The sequence below is a fragment of the Gorilla gorilla genome, chromosome 1 (genome assembly GCF_029281585.2).
Source record: "Gorilla gorilla gorilla isolate KB3781 chromosome 1, NHGRI_mGorGor1-v2.1_pri, whole genome shotgun sequence".
NCBI classification, from domain to species: Eukaryota; Metazoa; Chordata; class Mammalia; order Primates; family Hominidae; genus Gorilla; species Gorilla gorilla.
The window spans coordinates 162,102,797-162,125,713 of record NC_073224.2 but is presented as its reverse complement, the minus strand read 5'-3'; the positions used below and the strand labels follow the sequence as shown (position 1 = coordinate 162,125,713).

General features: G+C 37.5%; 1 protein-coding gene and 1 pseudogene across 6 annotated transcripts in view; both read left to right on the top strand.

Annotated features, from left to right (window-relative positions):
* MIGA1 (mitoguardin 1) overlaps nt 1–22,917 on the top strand; it is a 95,811-nt gene that overhangs the window by 47,214 nt on the left and 25,680 nt on the right. For all 6 annotated transcript variants that reach the window (XM_055351114.2, XM_004026010.5, XM_055351116.2 and 3 more), the window contains one exon: nt 14,569–14,669. In XM_055351114.2, the coding sequence (XP_055207089.2) occupies nt 14,569–14,669 (101 nt within the window). The remainder of the gene's footprint in view (nt 1–14,568; nt 14,670–22,917) is intronic.
* On the top strand, nt 17,972–21,297 carry LOC101149194 (nuclear speckle splicing regulatory protein 1-like; annotated as a pseudogene).

Genomic DNA, 22,917 nt, shown 5'->3' with positions numbered 1-22,917 from the left:
GGCTCAAGGGATCCTCCCACCTCAGCCTTCCAAGTAGCTGGGACTACAGGCATGTGCCACCCCACCCAGCTAATTTTTTTTGTATTTTTTGTAGACATGGGAGTCTTCCTGTATTTCACAGGCTGGGCTCGAACTCCTGGGCTCAAGTGGTCCTCCTGCCTCAGCCTCCGAAAGTGCTGGGATTACAGGCATGAGCCATTGCACCTGGTCCCAGATATTTAATTTTAATGTCATCACATTTTTCATTCTTTCCTATATGGTTTGTGCTTTTTATGTATTGTTTAGAGGGATAAAGATAATTCTTTTGTATTTTCCTTGGAAAGTGTTAAAGCTTTGTTTTTCATATTTAGGTCTTTATTCTTCTAGAAGTTGGTCAGGTATGGTGGCTCATGCATGTAATCGCAGCACTTTGGGAGGCCAAGGTGGGAGGATTGCTTGAGGCCAAGAGTTTGAGACCAGCCTGGGCAATGTAGTAAGACCCTGTCTCTACAAAAAAATAAGTAGAATAATTAATTTTATAAAAGTAATTAGCTGGGTGTGGTGGCATGCGTGTATATGCCTGTGGACTCAGCTACTTGGGAGGCTGAGATAGCAGGATCTTTTGAGCCTGGGAGTTTGAAGCTGTAGTGAGCTAGGATGGCACCACTGCACTTCAGCCTTGGTAACAGAGTGAGACCCTGTCCCTTAAAAAATCTTCTAGAAGTTTTGTTTGTTTGTTTTGAGACAGAGTCTCGTTCTGTCACCTAGGCTGGAGTGCCGCGGCGCGATCTCACCTCACTGCAACCTTCACCTCCTAGGTTCAAGTGATTCTCGTGCCTCAGCCTTCCTAGTAGCTGGGAGTACAGGCACCTGCCACCATGCCCAGCTAATTTTTTTGTATTTTTAGTAGAGATGGGGTTTCACCATGTTGGCCAGGCTGGTCTTGAACTCCTGATCTCAAGTGATCCTCCCATCTCGGCCTCCCAAAGTCCTGAGATTACAGGCGTGACCCACTGCGCCCAGCCATAGAAGTTTTTTTAAATGTATTTTATTGTTTTGTTTTTAATGTTTGGATAGGTAATTGCCTCAGCACCTCTCTTTGAATAATATATTCTTTTGTGACTGATTTGCAAAGCCCCCCCCGCCCCCCGCCGTCATATGTCAGGTCTCTTTCTGTGTGTCTTTTCTGGGCTCTCTATTTTGTTCTGTTAATCTGTTTCCTGCATTGGTTTCACAGTGTCTTAATTACTCTAGCTTTATATAGCTTTATAATAAATCTTGACACTTGGCAGGGTGAGTCCATTCACTGTGGGGCTTTTTGAGACTTGTCATGACTGTTCTTAGCCCTTTGCTTTTCCATGTGAAGTTTAGGACAGCTTGTCAAATTTCATGAAAAACCCTCTTGGGATTTTGATTATTATATTGTATTTATAGGTCAGCTGTAGGCAAATTTACATTTTCATAATAGTAACCTTGATATCTGTGAACATGGTATGGTTCTTTACTTAGGTCTTCATTTATATCTTTCATAATGTTTTATAATCTTCTTCATAAATGTCTTATATGTCTTTTTTCCTAAGTCCCTTACGGTTTCATTGTCATTATAAGTGGTTATCTTTTTTAAATTTACATTTTCTAATTTGTCATTGCTGGGATCTTAAATGTAGGTTTTTGCATTTGAATATTAACAACTCTTGTGAACTCTTATTAGTTGTAATACCAGTAATTTGACATAGGTTCTTTTGGAGTTTTTATTTAGACCACATATTATCTGGGAATGATAACACGTTTATTTTTATTTCATCTTTTCACCACGTATTCTTTCATCCCTCTTCCGCACCCCCCTCCCCGCACCCCTGCCCTATCTCACCGCTTTGGGTAGAGTGTTATAATCTTTTTATGTCTGAAGAGAGCTGTGTCAGAAAGAGGACCATAAGTCAGCTGGCCCACTATACAGAATCAAAGACTATATTTCCCTGTGGCTGTAGCCTCTCATTAAGGTAAAGGAGCATTAATGACAGAGATACACATGGAGACTTTAAAGCAGATATAGGTTAAAAATCAGTTTTTAAGTATTTATTTATTTGCTGTGTACCTTACACAGCAAACAAATACTTAAACACAACTCTGAAGCATGTGATGAAATTCAGATGAAATAAGGGCTAATGTGCCTGTTTTCAGGTTGCTTGTAGTCTGATGGGGTAACTAACACTTACACTTATGGAGCAGTTAAAAAGCAATATAAGTTAGTATATTCTTCAATACCGAGCAATTAGACTCAGAGCCTAACTTCCATCCACAAAGTAGAAGATCCTTCTTTAACTTTTCCTCTCCACTTGCATTTCTTCCCATACCTCACAATTGATGTGCCCTCAGCCTGTTTAAGAGCCTAAGATAAGAACTTGAAAGTAAACAGATCTTGTTTGGGACATATGGGTTAATTCTTTAGTTATCTGCAGCTGTTTTTTGCTGCAATATCTGAATATCTATGAAATTTATTTGGGAACTAGAGTTTCACATAAGAAGATATGTACAGTGTATTTCTGCGTGATAGTGTTACTTTCCTTAATAAACAAGTAATTTTGTAAGCTTTGAAAAGTGGCTATAAATGGGTGGCAAATGCAAAAATGTTTGTTTTATTATTTTGAGTCCAGAAACATGTCTATGCTATGTAGGTAATTTTTATACATTTCAAATATCACACAATAAAAATATATATTTATATATTTTATAATAAACAGAAATTTGTATTATCTGAATTATTTTGGTAAAAATTAGGTTTCAGTTGGCCACAACAACTGAGAGATATTCTACCAATCTCTCATGAGGAAATTCTCATCTTCCACCAAAATGTGGGATCCTACCAATCTCTAACACCAGGAATAACTAATACTTTAGGAGACTTCTGTTACTGTCATATCATGAAGAATGTGTGTGATTACATGCTTTGGAAGTTTATTTTTGTAACAGTAGATTCAGGAATTAACATTATTCTTTACACACTTTGGTTAGACTATTTGGGCAGGAATAAATTGCTGGATTTAATGCCAGTTTAGAAGTAAACTGGGTGTGAGGTGGGAGGATCGCTTAAGCCCAGGAAGTTTAGGCTGCAAGACCTTGTCTCAAAACAAAGAACACCAAAAAAGTAAACCCGATTAACAACAGATGTATCTTGTCCACAGTTTCTTGGGGACATTATATAGTTGGTATGGTTTAAATGAATAAAGTTCCAACTTATAATCTCTAATTTCATTTCTTTCTAAAATTAATTGGGCTTCATATTTTGTGTAGTTACACTTTCTGTGAAGAGTAGTATATATGTACAGTAGTAGTATTAGCAGGCAACACTGAAGCCTGCATGATAAATGTTATTTTTGTGGCTGAAACAGAGGACTTTGAGATTCTTTTATATTGATGTGTAGGAACAGATTTAGATCTTAAACCAGGAATTTTTGTGGCTTTATTGAAAGCGTTGCTTCACATATTTCAGATAAGTGTTTAGGCATCTTCCTAATCTATGTTTTTACAGAATGAGCTCACAGAATCTTGGGTCTGTAATATTTATTTAGCAAACATTTAATTTCCGAGTATATGTCAAACATGGTATAAGACACTGGAGAAATAAAGATGAAGATTTCATCTCTGCCTTTAGGCAATGCAGAGTCTAGTTTTGGAAACAGGCATTAAAAAATACACAGACGGTGGAGTAAGTACATAATAACATGTTTATAAAGTGCTATGGGAACACCAAGGAAAAGCATGTGATTATTCATGGAGCGGGGCTCATGGGAACGTTTCACAGGAGGAGTGACACTTAAAGAAAGATGGTCTGCTAGGGATACAGTTGAGAAAAGAGCATTCCTAGCAGAGGGAAGAACATGGATCAAGGTGCAGAGTGGAGCCTGTTTAGGGAACTACAAGTTCTTTGATATGTTTTGGAAACACAATATAGGTGGGGAGTGGTAGGAAATGAACCTAGAAAGCTGGGCAGGACATAAATTATGAAGGTCCTTGCTTTGTACCTTTAGACCAAAGGGAGCCATTGAGGATTATAAGAAGTCATAATCAAATTTATGAGTTTGAAGAAGTCTGGAAGTGTGGCTGGCACAGTTTAAATATTTTATCCATTTTTGTTGCTGCTCCTTTATAAGATTTTATTGAGTCAGTGAGACATCCTTTAAGGGAAAATTAGAGATTTTGCCAGCTTAGTACTGACTGCACAAATTCTCTGGCAGAGCATAGGAAAAGCTGTCAAGTAGAACCTCTTGGCCACTAGAGAGATGTTATTCTTCTTTTTTGGTAAGCAGCCAGATAGAACATTTAGAAATACTGAATGAACTTGGCAACAAGAGGAAATACCTCAGCCTAACAACTTACATCAAATGTCAGCCCCAAGTTGAAGCTCTGAGACCTTGTCCTCTCCCATTCCTGCAGAATCATTGTGGTTGGAGGATAAACTCCCTGAGGGTTTATTTTTAGGGAATGATATGAATTGCCAGCTTAAGTTGTATACTCAGACATCTAAATATACAGAGTACACATTGTACAACATATGAGAAATTTGGCTTAGTAATTTCCTCCCATGTGTAAGGCTCATAATCTTATTTTTAAAGGGTTTAGTAATAACACAAAATGAAATCTAACTGGTATTATACAAGTTAAAGTAGGTTCAGAGAAGAAAGCAATATAATGAAAATTGTTGGGGTCCCAGAAACATGAGAAATTTCTGGTGCTTGCCTTTGCCTGTTTTTTATTGAAGTTATGTCTTAACAGCTTGGATTTCTATGTCCAGGACCATCACTGCCCATATAAGGCCTTTATGTGATTTAGACAAAGGGCCATCCATGTAAGCCCCTTGGGAGAGGACCTTTGTGCCAAGAAGAAGGTCCACTTTCCTTTAGGAAGATGCAGGTCTAGTATTTGGGCTGGATTTCTGCCCCGACTTATTCCTGTGGCAGGGGACCTTTGTGTAACATACAGAATGACCAGTTGTACCTCGTGGCCCTGCTCAAGTCTCTGTAACTGCAGACCTAATCTTAATGACTTCTTGCTCCAGTTTGGGTTAATCTAGTCACTTCTTTCTTCTTTAAAGAAAAGGGGGGAGGGTGTAGAAAATGCTGTTACTCTTCTAAAGTGTTTGAATGGTTCCCATTCCCTTTCCTTGTGTTACTCACTTTGCATTGGCAGCTGTACTTCCCAGTTAGGAATCACAGTTGTTGTGTTGGTCAATCATAGTATATAAAAATTTTGATAAATAGGGAATGCCAGAGACAACTATTGTGGAAATCTTCTTTTGGGTAATGTCAGGCTGTTTTGTACATATATTATTTCACATGGGTGAAACTTTATATGTCATCACAAATCAAGAACTTTGACAAGTTCTCCTTTTTTCTTTTTTTTATTATTCCCACCACCTCATCATATATAACTTTTTTTTTCTTTTTTAGAGGAACAGGGTCTCACTCTGTTGTCCAGGCTGGAGCGCAGTGGCGTGATCCTAACTCACTGCAGCCTCAAACTCCTAGGCTCAAGTGATCCTCCTGCCTCAGTCTCCTGAATAGCTGGACTACATTGTGCACACAACCATGCCTGGCTAATGTTTTTATTTTATGTAGAGATGGGATTTCGGTATGTTGCTTGGGCTGGTCTTGAACTCTTGGGGTCAAGTGGTCCTCCCGCCTCAGCCTCCCAAAGCACCAGAATTGCAGGCATGAGCCACTGCACCTGCCCCAAGTTCTCTTTTCTTTTGTTTCAGTGGATTTTATTGTTTCTCTTTTCAATATTGAGGCACATTGAGGTTAAAAATCAAGAAAATATCATAACTCTCTTAGTTTTTCACTTTCTGAAATTATGTTGTTTCTGATTTTTATATTCAACTTTGTTCTTTCTCTCAAATTATACTGTAGCATTTTAAAACAAATCAGAAAATAAAAATTATCCACAGTATGTATGGGCAGATAGTCATACAGAATAAACAAAGAGCAGCAGTGGTTTCCTAGACTTGATTATTTAAACAAATTATAACAGACTCTGTTTGGAAAATAGCTCATCTTGTCGACAGCAGAAGCTTTTCCATTGTTAATAAAAGCATACAAAGGACAAGGTTCCAAGTCATATTTTAACTGCTGAATATCACCTGGAGAAAAGCTGTTGACATAGAAGTCAGATGACATTGAGACAATTGGCAGGCTTCCTCTTGTTGCTCCTGTTATAAAATCTGCAGTGGACAGCCTGGATTTTAAAAGAAGAGTGGCATCTTTGGAATCTCTACTAGAATCTGCTGAGGTTAAAATAGACCCAGTGTTTTCTAAGTGACAGAAAATAGAATGTGCCTAGGGATGGCAAAAGTGAAATGTAGAAAACCCACTTGGATTGGTCTAAGGAAATAGATCCAGGCCTGAAATTCCAAGTTCCAGGACTTCTAGTTTTCTTTAAAACTTTTAAAGCAAATCCTGCTTTGGAAAAAAACTCAAGTAATATGTGAATTATGAGATTGTGAAAGAAGGGTAAGGCTTGAATCCAGTCAGATTTTTGGCCTAGAATATGTGACAATTGAGTTAAGAGTAAACACTATGGTTTTAATGTACTTCCAAAGAATATCATCGTTGATATCTGTGTACAGTGAATGCTTTAAAAGTTCTGGGTGATTCAGACAGTTTAAATTTTTTTTAATTTTAGATTTACTTATTTTAAAATGTTACCAAAAATAAAAAAGAGCTGCTTCACTGAGAGCCAGTGTGGTAATTTACAGAGTATTTTAAATTTAATGTACAATCAACCAGTTTGGGGAAAGCTTTTTAAAATGAACTTCTAATGTTCATTATCATTCATTAAGGAGTGTAAGCTGCATATTTCAGGTTTACAAGATAGTAGTATAAGTTTAGTTAATTTAGGGCTGGCTATTAGAAACATAAGAAATAAGCCAGGTGTGGTGGCTCACAGCTGTAATCCCAGCACTTTGGGAGGTCAAGCCGGGTTGATCACTTGAGGTCAGGAGATTGAGACCAGCCTGGTCAACATGGTGAAACCCCATCTCTACTGAAAATACGGAAATTAGCCAGGCGTGGTGGTGCACACCTCTAATTCCGGCTACTTGGGAGGCGGAGGCACAAGAATCGCTTCAACCTGGGAGGTGGAGGTTGCAGTGAACCAAGATCGCTCCACTGCACTCCAGCCTGGGCAACAGAGCGAGACTCTGTTTCAGAAAAAAGAAAAAAAAAAAAAAAAAAGAAAGAAACGTAAGAAATTTAACAGGGTTCTGAAAACAAGTTAAAGTCATAGGCAAAATGACCCAGAGTAAGTATATGATAGGCTCTCTAGAGATTTTCATGTCCTGGGGACAGTCCATTTATAATAATAAATTTTAGTTTACATGAACAAATATGTAAGCGTTTGTTATGTGTTCAATAATCTCCCGAGAACTGTACGAACCACCAGGAAAAACAAAAAGGGAAAAGAAGGAAAGTAAAGTCCCTCCACTCAAGTTATATTACAAATGGGAATATTGAGGAACAGAGAAGATAAGAAACTTGCTCAAGGTTACACAGCTAATAAGTAACAGAGTCAGTATTGGAATTCAGCTCTAGAACCCATGGTTTTAACGCTTTTGCTATACTGCCTTACATAGGAGCAAAAAATTAGATAAATTTTGGAGGATGTTTACAGGGGATAGTACTTGAACTGAGTATTAAAAAAAATGTGCTTATGGGTAGCATGGGGCAAAGGAGCAGAAGGAGAGTAGGATATATGTAGAGTAGAAACAGGAGGAACCAGAGGCTTGAATAAAGAATGCATTTGGTAATGATAGTAATAGAAAAAATTATTTTATACTCACGATGGACCAAGTACTGTGCCTCCACAAATCTCATTTAACTTTTGCAACAACTCTAGGAAATTAATATTGCTATCCTCAGTTTACCTAGGTGGTAAGTAGCAAATCTTAGGATCAGGATCCAGGTGCTGGCTGGCTGAATCAGAAACCACGCTTTTACCCATTACATTACTGTATGACAAGTGGGGATATGGTCAACATACCCTCAGATAAAGCAGTAAGTTTTTTTCTTTTTTTTAAAAGTAATTAATGGAAAAGAACATTGGATAGGTAGGATAATCAGAGATAATGGAAAGCTTTGGAAACCAATAGAGGAGCCATTTGATTAGAAAATGGCTTTTTTTCCCAAGTTACAAAAACTCAATATACATAATTAGGCTATTCTTCTCTAATGATTACATATGTCAAGTAAAATAGTCTGTGAAAGCACTTAGTATTGCTTGGACATATAATAGTGACTCAAAAACTGTAAGCTGAATCTGAGTCTTCTAAAGAACTTGTAAGCTCTTTGCACTGTAGTGAAAATATGAACAACAAATGCTCTAACAGCAATGTCCAATAGAAATATAATGTGAGCCACAAATGTAATTTTAAAATTTCTAGTAGCCACATTAAAGGCTCGAAAGAAACAGATAAAATTAATTTTAATATATTTTCTTAAACCCAGTATGTTTTAATAAGATGTTTTCTCTTTTTCGTTGCTAAGTCTTCAGAATCTATTATGTATTTTATACTTACTGCACATCTCATTTCATGTGTTTAATAGACACATGTAACTAGGAGCTGCTGTATTGGACACCAGGGCTCCATAGTTTTATAGCACAGCATCTGGTATCAGATGACCTGAGTTTGAATATTACCATTCTCTTTCTTAGATGTGTAAGTATGTAGCAGCTACTTGGCCTCTCTGTGCCTTAGATTCCTGATACATAAAATGAGAAAACTAATAGTATCTACCTCATCAAAGGGTTATTGTGGGGATTGAAAATAAGGTGGTATATGTAAAGCATGTAACTTGGTATCTGGCAAGTATTGAATGAAAAATAAATGTTTATTTTGATTAATTGCATCACGCTTCTATTGTTATGATTAAATAGCAGACATTCCTTAGTTTCCATGTCTTCTCCTTCTTGAAAGTGTTTGGTTATCCCCACTTAAACATTCCCACTTAAAATTCTAAACCAATCACTAAATAGCAAAGTAAGGTTGCAGAGCTGGAGAAAAAAGGTTATGAGTGGTATATACTTGGCATTATACACTACTACTATTGTTGGTATTCACTACAGGGTACAAATAAATTATTTTCAATTTGCTGTTATATTTAACACTCATCAAGTCTTTTGACTTTTGAATCTAGCATCATTATATATGCTTTCTCAATCAGGTTATAAAATTCGTGTCTGGTAATGATTTACAGCATCATTGGCAACACTGAAATATAGAAAGCATTCATTGTCTTACCCTCCTTCCTCCTGCCTTTGAAGCTCTGATTGAGCTTTTTCTGCTCTCAGCTATTTGGGACCAAGACATATAGTTGATATTGCTTTCTTTTCTTTCCTTCTATTTAAATCCTTAGAGGAAAGTGCACAAAACAAAAAAGTACAATGATTTATCACACATTCTTATGTAACTATCATGTACAGCAAAATGTAAAACATTGCCAACTTTCCAGATGGGTCTTCTTGTAATCCCTTCCAGTCACCTGCAGAATGAGCAACTGTCCTGATGCTCAGGCTAATTACCTTTTAGCTTATTTATTTATTTACTATTTATTTATTTATTTATTTTGAGATAGAGTCTCACTCTGTCACCCAGGCTGGAGTGCAGCTGTCCTGGTGCTCAGGCTAATTACCTTCTATCTTATTTATTTATTTATTTTTTATTTAGAGACAGAGTCTCACTCTGTCACCCAGGCTGGAGTATAGTGGTGCGATCTCAGCTCACTGCAGCCTCCACCTCCTGGGTTCAAGCAATTCTCGCGCCTCAGACTCCTAAGTAGCTGGGATTACAGGTGCCTGCCACCACACCTGGCTAATTTTTGTATTTTTTGTAGAGGCATGGTTTCGCCATGTTGGCCAGGCTGATCTCGAACTCCTGACCTCAGGTGATTCACCCACCTTGGCCTCCCAAAGTGCTGGGATTACAGGCATCAGCTACTGCGCCCAGTCACCTTCTGGCTTTTAAAAATAATTTTATCACTAAGTGTGTTTAGTTTTGTCTGTTTTTGAATTTTGTGTGAGTGAATTTAATAATAGTTTTTCATTATGAATGAATTCTGCATGTAATTCTTCACTCAGCATATTGTTAGATTGATCCATGTTACTGCATGTAGCTGCAATTCATTTATTTTCATTGTTGTGTAGTATTTCATTGTATGAATATACTACGGTTTGTTTATTCTATATTTGGACATTTGGTTTTTTTTCCAGTTTGGGGCTATTATAAACAGTATTATTATGAACACTCTTATGCATATAAGCATACATTTGTGTAAAACACACCCAAGGGTAGAATTGCTAGGTCATAGAGAAAGCCATCTTGAACTTTCATAGGTAATGCCAAACTTTTCAAAGTGGTTCTGCCAGTTGTTTCCACCAGTGGTGTGTGAGAGTTTCCACTGACCGTACATCCTCGACCAAAATAATAATAATAATAATAATAATAACCATTTTCCCCCAATTTTAGTGATTCTGGTAGGTGTGTAATGATATTTCACTGTGGTTTTAGGATTTTTTTTTTTTTGGCTGAGAAAAATTCAGAAGTTTCTGAAAATATTGACTAAGATGAAGCCTTTGGTTTTTTTCTTTTTTTTTTAGAGACAGAGTGTCATTCTGTCACCCAGGATGGAGTGTAGTGACACGATCATGGCTCACTGCAGCCTTGAACTTACGGGCTCAAGCGATTCTCCCGCATCAGCCTCCCGAGAAGCTGGAACTTTAGGTGTGCACCACCACGCCCTGCTAACTTTTTAAATTTTTTGTAGAGCTGGAGTCTCTCTCTATTGCCCAGGCTGATGTTGAACTCCTGGGGCTCGAGTGATCCTCCCACCTCAGCCTCCCAAAGTGTTGAGATTACAGACGTGAGCCATTGCACCCAGCCGCCTTTGGTTTTCAGTTTTCCATGCTGTCACTGTCTTTTAGTACCACAGTTGAGTTGATAAAACTTTTTGTTTTGTTTTGTTTTGAGACAGACCCTTGCTCTGTCACCCAGGCTGGAATACAGTGGTGCAATCTTGGCTCACTGCAGCCTCTGCCTCCCAGACTCAAGTGATCCTCCCACTTAGCCTGCCAAGTAGCTGAGACTACAGGTGTGTGCCACTGCACCACCTAATTTTTTGTAAAGACAGGGTTTTGTCATATTGCCCAGGCTGGCTTTGAACTCCTGGGCTTAAGAGATTTGCCTGCTTCAACCTCCCAAAGTGCTGGAATTACAGGCGTGAACCACTGTGCCTGGCCAAGAGTTTATGACACTTTTAAGAAAGAGTATTTTAAAATTTAATTGGATGCATGAAAGCAGTTAGTTTGGGATATTGCCCAAGATTCTTTCTTTGTACTTTTTATTGTCGTATCTAAAAAACAGATGTATTATTTCTCTTTGTAATCATTTAGCTGCCATTCCAGGAATCATAACAATTACTGAAATAGGAGGTATAGTCTATGGTTTATGGACTTGGATTTAGTGAGTAAATCCTTCTAGTTCCTCTGGAAGTGAGCCGTTTTTCTTTGTTAGATTTTTTAAAAAATAAAGTACAAGTATGGTAACTGATCTGGATGACATTGAATAGCTGGTTATTGTTGACTAAAGTAAAACAGACTTTTAACATCAGACATGGGTAATGTCTGAGAGGTAAAGTGGCACTAGATAAATGTCTGTATTCTACTCTGAAAATAGCAAAAGCCATATGGAAACAAGAGTTAATTGACTTGTAAATTTAATCCCACTCTGGGCCGGGTGCAGTGGCTCTCACACCTGTAATCCCAGTACTTTAGGAGGCGGAGGCGGAGGCGGGCGGGTCACCTGAGTTTGGGAGTTGGAGACCAGCCTGACCAACATGGAGAAACCCCGTCTCTACTAAAAGTACAAAATTAGCTGGGCGTGGTGGCACATTCCTGTAATCTCAGCTACTCGGGAGGCTGAGGCAGGAGAATCGCTTGAATCTGGGAGGTGGAGGTTGTGGTGAGCCAAGGTCGCACCATTGCACTCCAGCCTAGGCAACGAGCAAAATTCTGTCTCAAAATAAATAAATAATAAAATAAAATAAAATAAAATAAAATAAAATTTAATCCCACTCTGATAATGCCATGACATAATGAAAATTGTAAAACTGTGATTTCTTTTTGTGAAATACTGAGAATGGAAAATAATTAAGATAACGCTTTGAAGGTTGTACATGAGGATTAAGTTTTGTATAAAAGCTCAGTGTGTGTGTATTTGTGTTTAAAAAGCCTTAATATGCACTGAAAAGAGAATTATGGGAGTTTTTCTAATTGAGTGTCCCAAAATACCAGTTTGATAGCTGTTTATAAGTGTGAAACAATTATGTTGTTTTATTCTCTAGTTTAATGGAAAAATGTAAATTTCTAAAATATTTTTATAATGGAATAATTTAACCTCAGATTTTATCCCATTAATAGTCATTTAGTAGTAGAAAGATTTTTAAGATGAAAAGTTTTAGGTACTTTAAAAGGATTGATGTAAACATCATCTGAAAACAATTATAATTTAAACTTGGAAGGTAAATACTTAAAATGTAAAGTCTGATCTCACCAAACATAAAGTAGGAAAAAAATATGTTACATGTATGGTTATTTTTGGTACTTAATAGGAATGAACCTTGTACCATGTGGCTTATTCTGTCTTCTGCTTGTGGTAGAAGCAGAATATATTCTGCTTCTATACTAGGAATTCTATACTAGGAATTCTATACTAGAAATTATATTCCAAGTAGAGCTTGGAATATAATTGATTGTACAACTTTTGATTTAAACATTTAATTGAAGCCAGATTGATGTTTTGAATAAAAAAAACCCCATACTTCCTGGGTAGAGTCACAAGTTGTGTTTTTTGGTGCTTAGGGTTTTAAACAGAATTTGACAGATTTCTAGTAGAGGTAATAAATTTTAATTTTGGGAAAATTGTGAAATGAAAATTTGGATGAATCAAAGCCAAGGAGACTTCTGCTTTCTTTCTTTTCTTTTCTTTCTTTGTTCCTTTCTCCCCCTCTCTCTCTCTTTCTTCCTTTTCTTTTTTCTTTCTTTTTTTTTTTTTTTGACAAGGTCTCACTCTGACGTCCAGGCTGGAGTGCAGTGGTGCAGTCATAGCTCACTGCAGCCTCAAACTCCTGGAGTCAAGCAGTTTTCCTGTCTCAGCCTCCTGAGCATGTGCCACAACACCTGGCTATTTTTTTTTTTTTTTTTTTTGGATGAGGTCTCACTGTGTTTCCCAGGCTGGTCTCAAAACTCCTGGACTCAAGTGATCCTCCTGCCTCAGCCTTCCAAAGCACGGGGATGATTACAGGCATGAGCTACCTCAGCCAGCTGGTTTCATTTTAAAGAAGATAGTGTCTGACAAATTTGGCAGATTCAGAATCAAAATAAGAAAAATCTATATAAGTTTTATTCTTTGCTCTTTCATACTTATGATACGTTTTGAAGTTTATCACTTGTTTTCTCCATTATAGTCACATATGTAAGCAGGAAAGTATTTGTTTGAAAATTTAATGTTAACAATTAGATTCCTGATAATAGTACATGAGGATATTCATACCCACATTCCGAATGACAAGTATTGCTAACAGCCTGTCTTGATAGGGCGAGATTAACCATTCCAAAGAATTTGAACTTTTTCAACCTTTTAAACTTTTGGGGGCATTTATATTTGACCCTCAGGTAAGCAGAGTAAACATCAAGGACCTAGGTCTGATTGTTTTTGACCATTCAGTTTTTAAAGTAGGTCTCGTTAAAGCCTTAAAAAGTCACAAATATCTTCTTGAATTGTTTTTTTTTTGTTGTTGTTGTTGTTGTTTTGAGACGGAGTCTTGATCTGTCCCCCTGGCTGGAGTGCAGTGGTGTGATCTTGCCTTACTGCAACCTCCACCTCCCGGGTTCAAGCAATTCTCATGCCTCAGCCTCCCAAGTAGCTGGGACTAGAGGTGCGCACCTGGCTAATTTTTGTATTTTTTTTAGTAGAGACGGGGTTTCGCCATGTTGGCCAGGCTGGTCTCGAACTCCTGATCTCAGGTGATCTGCCTGCCTCAGCCTCCCAGAGTGCTGGAATTACAGGTGTGAGCCACTGCACCCAGCCGTGAATTGTTTTAATTGATCAGCTTATCACAAGTGACAGGCCGGATATTTTATGTTAATAATATAGTTGATTTGAATGAACCTACAAGTTCTTCTAATTTGGGCAAGACCACTTGCAAATAAATTGCTCTGTTTCAAACTAGCTGTGATATATGCTGACTTCACCATGTATAGTAGATAATCCAACTCTGGTTATAATGTACTAAAAAGCCCTTTTAATAAAAAATTAAGCTTAATTCCTTTTTAAATTAAAAATGAATATTTGCTTTGTAACACTGTCTCCCCTACTTGGCAGAGTTTCAGATTCAGTTAAACAATGGATACTTACTGTTTTCCTTTTGACACTGGTAGTCTAAATAAAGACTGGGGGAAAAAATCAAAATCAAACTATGGAATGTGAAATACCACAATGATGTGGAATATCACTTTCTGAACTTTTCACCTTTTACTTTTAAGATAAAGATACAGATATCACCATGAAGGGTAATGTGGAAGACTTTGGCCTGCGAGACACCTTGAGCGTCGCATCCACGGATTCCTTTGCTTCCGCAGCAGAGGTAGGACATATGTGTTCCTAATGAGGATTTCTGTTTCTTTTTTGGTGGAAACAACATTCTTGTCATTATACTGTAATTCAGTTTGGTCACTATTTATTTAGCATGTACCATGTGGTAGGTGCCAGGATACAAAAATGAATAAATCTAACATGAAAATAAGCTCCTACAGGAGCTTACACTCTCTTTAAGGAGATGGACCTGTAAACACATGGTTTAGATGGGCACTTTCATATACTGTAGATTATGGGTGAGGCTTATAAATTAGTATGTTAATGGAAAGCAATTTTTCAACTTATATCAAGAGTCTTAAAAATGTTCAATTTCTTTAGTTCAGAAATCATACTTCTAGATTTTTGTTCTAAGAAGGTGATCAGATTCAAAGATTATATATATATATAAATATTCACTGTTGGCCAGGTGCGGTGGCTTACAACTGTATTCCCAGTACTTTAGGAGGCTGAGGTGGAAGGATTGCTTGAGCTCTGGAGTTTGAGACCAGCTTGAGCAACATAGTGAGACCTTGTCCCTACAAAAAATTTAAAAAATTAACCAGATGTGGTAGTGAGTAGCCTATAGTTCTGGTTATTCAGGAGGCTGAGGTGGAAGGATCCCTTAAGCCCAAGAGGTCAAGACTGCAGTGGGCCATGATTGTGGCACTGCATTCCAGCCTGGGTGACAGAACAAGACCCTGTCTTAAAAAAATAAATATATATATATATATAGATAGATAGATAGATAGATATAGATATATATGTATATACACACACACACATACACACATTCACTGTGGCATTTTAGTAACAATGAAAAACTGAAAACAATCTAATGCCAAATTATGACACATCTGTAATTAGAAATGTTATAGAGCTATAAACATGTTTCCAATAGTTTTAATGACATGGGAACATATGTTAAGTGAAAAGATTAGTATGTAAAGTTTTATATAGATTGTATGATTATAATTTTGTAAAAAGGAAACAAACGTGTGTGATATATAAGGATATAGGCAGAGGAAAAAAGGCTAACCATAAATAAACAGTAGTGATTACTGAATTATAAATCTGTGGATAATTTATTTTTCACTGAGATTTAAATTTTTTACCAAAAGAGACTGCTTGCAAAGAGGTCATCTTTTTGTTTTAATTTTTGTACTTAAAACAGCTTTAAAACTTACATGTGGCCAATTTTATCTCAGAATATTTGCATTTTTTACAGTAGATTTTGGATATAATAATTTTAGGTGCTCTTTTTTCATAGAAATAGTATTATGCATCTGGCCAGGCACAGTGGCTTATTCCTGTTATCCCAGAACTTTGGGAGGCCGAGGCGGGCAGATCACCTGAGGTCAGGAGGTTGAGACCAGCCTGGTCAATATGGTGAAACCCCATCCCTACAAAAAATTAAAAAATTAGCCGGGCATGGTGGTGCATGCCTGTAATCACAGCTACTCAGGAGGCTGAGGCACAAGAATCGCTTGAACCTGGGAGGTGGAGGTTGCAGTGTGCCAAGATCGCACCACTGCACTCCAGCCTGGTCAACAGAGTGAGACTCTGTCTCACACACACATGCACAGAAGTAGTATTACACATCTATAACTGATGTGTGAATTTTATCTCTAGTTTGGAAGCTTTAGATATTCCAATACCTGTACCTTAAACTTTGGATCTGCCTTTTTAAAAGCAGTACTGATTCATAATATCTTTTATCCTCTCAAGGTTTTTCTATATGTGTATATTTCAGCCATCACTTACAGTATCATCTCCTAATTGTTTACATTAAAAAAATTTTTCCACTTATAAGTTTGCAGTAGACAGAATATATTTACTTGTTCTATGGGAAAGCTGTTTCCTCTTCCTTTTACTGTTCATTATATACATATTTGTCTTTCTATTCTGTAGATACTATGTCCTAGGTTGTTTGTAAGGAGAAAAATTGCTATTCACTTTGCACTTTTTTCCATTGTGAGGAACAATATACCTAATTGCTCTAAAGTTTTTTTTCTAATATGCAACCTTAAAAAATATTTTGCTAAGTGTTCATTGTACTCACTTTAAATTTATTGTTTAATAAAGTTTAATAAAAATTATTAAATACTTGTGGAAAACAAAATGCATGAATATACATGAAAAGGACTTACTATTCAAGAAATACCCTAAGAATGCTTCCATGGTATAAATGTATGGTCTCAGAATGTGAATGTTCCAAGATAAATTATTTTATAAGAAATGTTTGTTAAATTATTTTTAACTATATGCCAAGCACTTAAGGTTAAATTAGGGAAAATTGTTTTAATGAAGAAAATTACTAAGTTAATAGAATCAGAACGCTTTGGGAAGTTAAACAAGTTTTTGATCATTTGAAAACCTTTTCAGGATTACCAGAAAGATTTCTTGCCTAGTTAGATTAAAACAATTTCTGGTATAGGTTTTTCTATAAGCTAGATCAATCATTTGTGAAAGTGATTAACAAGATTTTCCTGTATAAGCTTTGCCAAACATTGGTTTGGAACCACGGATGAAAAGCTTTTTTTTTTTTTTTTTAAATATAGCTTTCTTGACAGTAATTCACATGCCATAAAATTCACCCTTTTAAAATATAGAGTTCAGTGGTTTATAGTATGTTTATATAGTTGTGCAGCCAGCACTACTTTCTAATTTCAGAACATTTTTATCACCCTAAACACAAACCCCTACCCAATAGCAGTCACTCTCCAACTCCCTTTACTCCCCAGCCCTTGGCATCCAATACCTTCTGACTCTATGAATTTGCCTTATTCTGGACATTTCTTACAAGTGGAATCATACCATGTGATATGTTGTATTTGGCTTTCTTTCACTTAGCATAATGTTTTCTTTCAAGTTCTGAAAAGTCTTTTTGATGTTAGGATACCTTCCCATTTTACTCCTAATTCTTCCATCTGTTAAAGATATTGTCATTTAATAGGTAGAAACTAATATTGCAGAGAGCAGTTTTTAGCTGTAGATTCCATTTTTTATAGAATTACCACTCTGCAATTGTGTATATGTGCTTAATAGAGAAATCATAGGCTTCTCTTTAAAAAGAAAATTTTATTTAAAAAAATTTTCTTAAATAGAGATGGGGTCTTGTCATGTTGCCCAGGCTGGTCTCAAACTCCTGAGCTCAAGCAATCCTCCCTCGTTGGCCTCCCAAAGTGCTGGGATTATAGGTGTGAGCCACTGTGTCCGGCTGAAAATTTTATTTTTTATAATTCAGATACCTCGGCCGGGCCTGCTGGCTCACACCTGTAATCCCAGCACTTTGGGAGGCCAAGGCAGGCGGATCACAAGGTCAGGAGATCGAGACCATCCTGGCTAACATGATGAAACCCCTCCTCTACTAAAAATACAAAAAATTAGCCAGGCATGGTGGCGGGCGCCTGTAGTCCCTGCTACTCAGGAGGCTGAGGCAGGAGAATGGCGTGAACCTGGGAGGTGGAGCTTGCAATGAACTGAGATTGCGCCACTGCACTCCAGCCTGGGCAACAGCGAGACTGTCTCAAAAAATAAAATAAAATAAAATAGAATAATTTAGATACCTCTACTTGTACTCTAAATGGAACCTTGGAAAGCTTTTGCTATATCCACCTCTCTGATTTGACGACACTTATTTATAGCAATCCAGAAACTACACCAATAGTAGGGCCACGTTCAGTGGATATGGGAGCAAGATGGTGATTCTGGGCAGGCAGTATGGGTTTATTTTGCCAAAGAAAACACAGCAGTTGCATCCTGTTTTGCAAAAACCATCAGTGTTTGGGAATGATTCTGATGATGATGATGAGACCTCCATGAGTGAAAGCCTTCAGAGGGAAGCTGCTAAGAAGCAGGCCATGAAACAGACCAAACTGGAATCCAGAAGGCCCTTGCAGAAAATGCTACTGTGTATGAATATGACAGTATTTATGATGAAATGCAGAAAAAAAAGGAGGAAAACAATCCTAAATTGCTTTTGGGGAAAGACCGAAAGCCCAAGTATATTCACAACTTGCTAAAAGCAGTTAAGATCAGAAAAAAGGAACAGGAAAAAAGAATGGAAAAGAAAATACAGAGAGAACGAGAAATGGAAAAGGAAATACAGAGAGAAAGAGAAATGGAAAAGGGAGAGTTTGATGATAAAGAGGCATTTGTGACATCTGCATATAAGAAAAAACTGCAAGAGAGAGCTGAAGAAGAAAGAAAAAAGAGGGCTGCTGCGCTGGAAGCATGTTTGGATGTAACCAAGCAGAAAGATCTCAGTGGATTTTATAGACACTTACTAAATCAAGCAGTTGGTGAAGAGGAAGTACCTAAATGCAGCTTTCGTGAAGCCAGATCTGGTATAAAGGAAGAGAAATCAAGGGGCTACTCTGATGAAGTAAGTTCAAAAAACAGAGTACCACAAGAGAAATGCGTTCTTCAAACTGATGTGAAAGTAGAGGAAAACCCAGATGCAGACAGTGACTTTGATGCTAAGAGCAGCAAGGATGATGAAATAAAGAAACTAGAGTGAACTGCAGAAGGGAAAAGGTCGTAGAGACCCCTGAGAATCACCCCCAAGCACCACAGGAATCAAAACCACTCTCAGTCACCTAGTGAAGAAAGAGGGCACAGTGCCAGACACCACACGAAAGGATCACGAACGTCGAGAGGACACGAGAAAAGGGAAGATCAGCACCAACAGAAGCAATCCAGAGACGAGGAGAACCATTACACTGACCGTGATTACTGGAAAGAAAGGGATTCTCATAGGCACAGGAGACCAGTCATAGAGATTCCCATTGGAAGAGGCATAAACAGGAAGATAAACTAAGGGCGAGGGACCAAAGAGAAAGAAGTGACAGAGTGTGGAAAAGGGAGAAAGATGGGGAGAAATATTCCCAAAGAGAACAAGAAAGAGAGACAACAAAATGATCAGAACCGACACAGTGAGAAAGGAGAGAAGGAAGAGAAAAGCAAAGCAAAGGAAGAGCATATAAAGTAAGGAAAGAAAGATATGAAAATAATGATAAATACAGAGATAGAGAAAAACAAGAAGTAAGTGTTCGATCTTCAGAAAGAAATCTTCAGAAAGGAAAGCAGCCCAAGTTCTAGGGCAAAGGATAAATTTCTCGACCAAGAAAGATCCAACAAAATGAGAAACATGACAAAAGACAAAGAAAGAAACTAGGAGAAACCCTCTAATTCTGAATCATCACTGGGAGCAAAACACAGACTCACAGAAAGGCAAGAGAAGGGTAAAGAACAAGAGAGACCACCTGAGGCAGTGAGCAAGTTTGCAAAGAGGAACAACGAAGAAATTGTAATGTCAGCTAAAGACGGGTACTTGGCCTGGCAGATGGTGCAGGTTAATGCAAAGAGCTATATTGAGAAACAAGATGATTGATGGCTACCCCAAGAGAAAGATTTAAGGAAGCACAGAAAACTGTAATTCCTGGAACCTTCTGCATAAAACCATAAAGGAGTGTGTTACCAGTAGTTTGGAGGGCATTTTAAAATTTATTTTCAAAATTTTAGGTTAAAATCAAAAGTCAGTCTTACATCTTGGATGTTTGGATGTGGATGTTTGGCTGAATTTATATAGAGTATGTACTTATCAATACCACATTCTTTGTTGTATTCCAGAACCATAAGAGTGTGCTAATTCCCTATAGGTACATAATGAGGAAAATTGGCTCCACTACAACCATTAAAAAATAATTTTGGCCAGATGTGGTAGCTCGTGCCTGTAATACCAACATTTTGGGAGGCCGAGGCAGAAGGATCACTTGAGGCCAGGCATTCAAGACCAGCCTATGCAAGATAATGAGACCTTGTCTCTGTTTAAAAAACAAAAAGCCTGGTGTGGTGGTGCATGCTTGTAGTCCCAGCTGTTCGAGAGGCTGAGGCAGGAAGATCACCTGAGCCTAGGAATTTGATGTTACAGTGAGCTATGATCATACCACTGCACTCCAACCTGGGCAACAGCGGGACCCTGTCTCTAAAAAAAAGCCTTTTTTTAAATAAATAATTTAACTCTTCTAATAACATTGGTTTTGTTGCACGAGCTGTTTGTTTTATAAATATTGTATTTCAGATAAAATATGGATTTGAACAATAGAAAATATACTTTACGTCCTGAAATTTGTATTAAAGTGTAAAATGTGAATCATACATCTTGTCTAAATAGCTTACAGCATAGTTGGCTTAAATGAAAATAAAAAATAGTGATATGCTTAAAAAATACACCAATAATAATGTACAAAGTGACAAAGATGAATATTTAGGATAATTATAACCTGAAAAGGGAGAGAGGGCTACATCTATCATTTAAAATTTTTCTTCTATGAAAGTATGAAGGCATGGCCGTCCGTGGTGCTCACGCCTGTAATCCCAGCACTTTGGGAGACCGAGATGGGTGATCACCTGAGGTCAGGAGTTCTAGACCAGCCTGGCCAACATGGTGAAACCCAGTCTCTACTAAAAATACAAAAATTAGCCAGTGTGGTGGCACACGCCTGTAATCCCAGCTACTTAGTAGGCTGAGGCAGGAGAATCGCTTGAACCTGGGAAGCAGAGGTTGCAGTGAGCCGAGATTGTGCCACTGTACTCCAGCCTGGGCAACAGAGTGAGACTCTCTCTCAAAAAAAAAAAAAAAAAAAAAAAAAAGTATGAAGGCTTGACTGGGGCTGAAAGATCTGTTCCCAAGATAACTCACTCCTATGAATGGAAAGTTGGTGCTATCCATTAACAGAAGACCTAAGTTTCTTACCACATAGACTTTTCTATAGGACTATTTGAGTATCTTTACAGCATGGCACCTGGCTTCCCGCAGAGGGAGTGACCCAAGAGAGGGCAAGGTGGAAGTGATGACTGTTTTGACCTATCCTCAGAAATCTCATTCTGTCATTTCCACAATGTGCTGTTGGTTACACAGGTTAGCCCTATTCAATGTGGGTTGGGATGTGAGTAACCAGGGTGAGAGAATCATTGAAGACCCAATTTGGAGGGTGGCTATTTTAAGTTCCTATTGTCTATTAAGGGATACAGATTGGTAACAGCCTGCTTTCTTTAACTGTAAGTCTTATTTATAATTTTAGGTGATTGATTTGAAAGGAAAATGTAAACATGTATAAAATGGTCCACATTAAAATAGAACTTAGCCTATTTCATGTCCCTACTTGTAATAATCTTGAAACTTCAGACATTTCATTCATGGTCATTCAGAGGACGTGGTCTGGATTAAGGCTTTTAAAAAATATTACTTCAAATTTAGCAAAGTCATTACATGCCAAGGAGGATAAGGCTCAGTCCATCTTGTACCTCATGGGGCCCAAGAGAAGTAATTTAGGATGTTTGAAATCTTTAGCTAATCCCCAAACACAGTTTTCACTGGTTGCTTCATATGTGGGAATTATCTATTTTTCTGTTTTTTATTGTTGCTGTTGTTGTTGACTTGTTTGATTTCTTTCTTTTTTTTTTTTTGTTTTTTTGTTTTTTTGAGATGGAGTTTTGCTCTTGTCACCCAGGCTGGAGTGCAATGGCACGATCTTGCCTCACTGCAACCTCTACCTCCCGTGTTCAAGTGATTCACCTGCCTCAGCCTCCCAAGTAGCTAGGATTGCAGGCACCTGCCACCACACCCAGCTAATTTCTGTATTTTTAGTAGAGATGGGGTTTTGCCATATTGGCCAGGCTGGTCTTGAACTCCTGACCCTCAGATGATCCACCCACCTCCGCCTCCCAAAGTGCTAGGATTACAGGCATGAGCCACCGTGCCGGGCCTTGTTTGATTTCTTTTATGGTCATATTTATGGTACTTGTGAAATATGGGAAATAACAAAAGGTAGGAGGATGATTTGGTGTAAACAAATATAGTATTACTTTTCTTTTTGAAAATATTAAAATGAGTTTTTTAAATGCAGCCTTTTGGGAGAAGAATAATTTCAAAATACATAGGAAATTTCAGCTAGTAAAAAAAAGGACCCCCTTTTAATAGTAAATTGCATGTTCCATAGCTGAAATTAACTGCCTTATTACCGCTGCTTCTGAAATAACTTCTCAGCTCTATTTAAATGTTAATTTTTTTCTAAAACCTTTTAAAACATGTTTGGGAATTTTGTTAAGAAATTCTTCCTATGTGATGTATTCTGAAATAAGAATTTCAACCAATGTTTTAATGAGTTTCTTTTTGTTTAAAAAAGTTTAAGATTAATGATTTAAATAAATGTTTCTGAGCTGGCATTGTCTCTGAAGAGTCAATAATGTTAGCT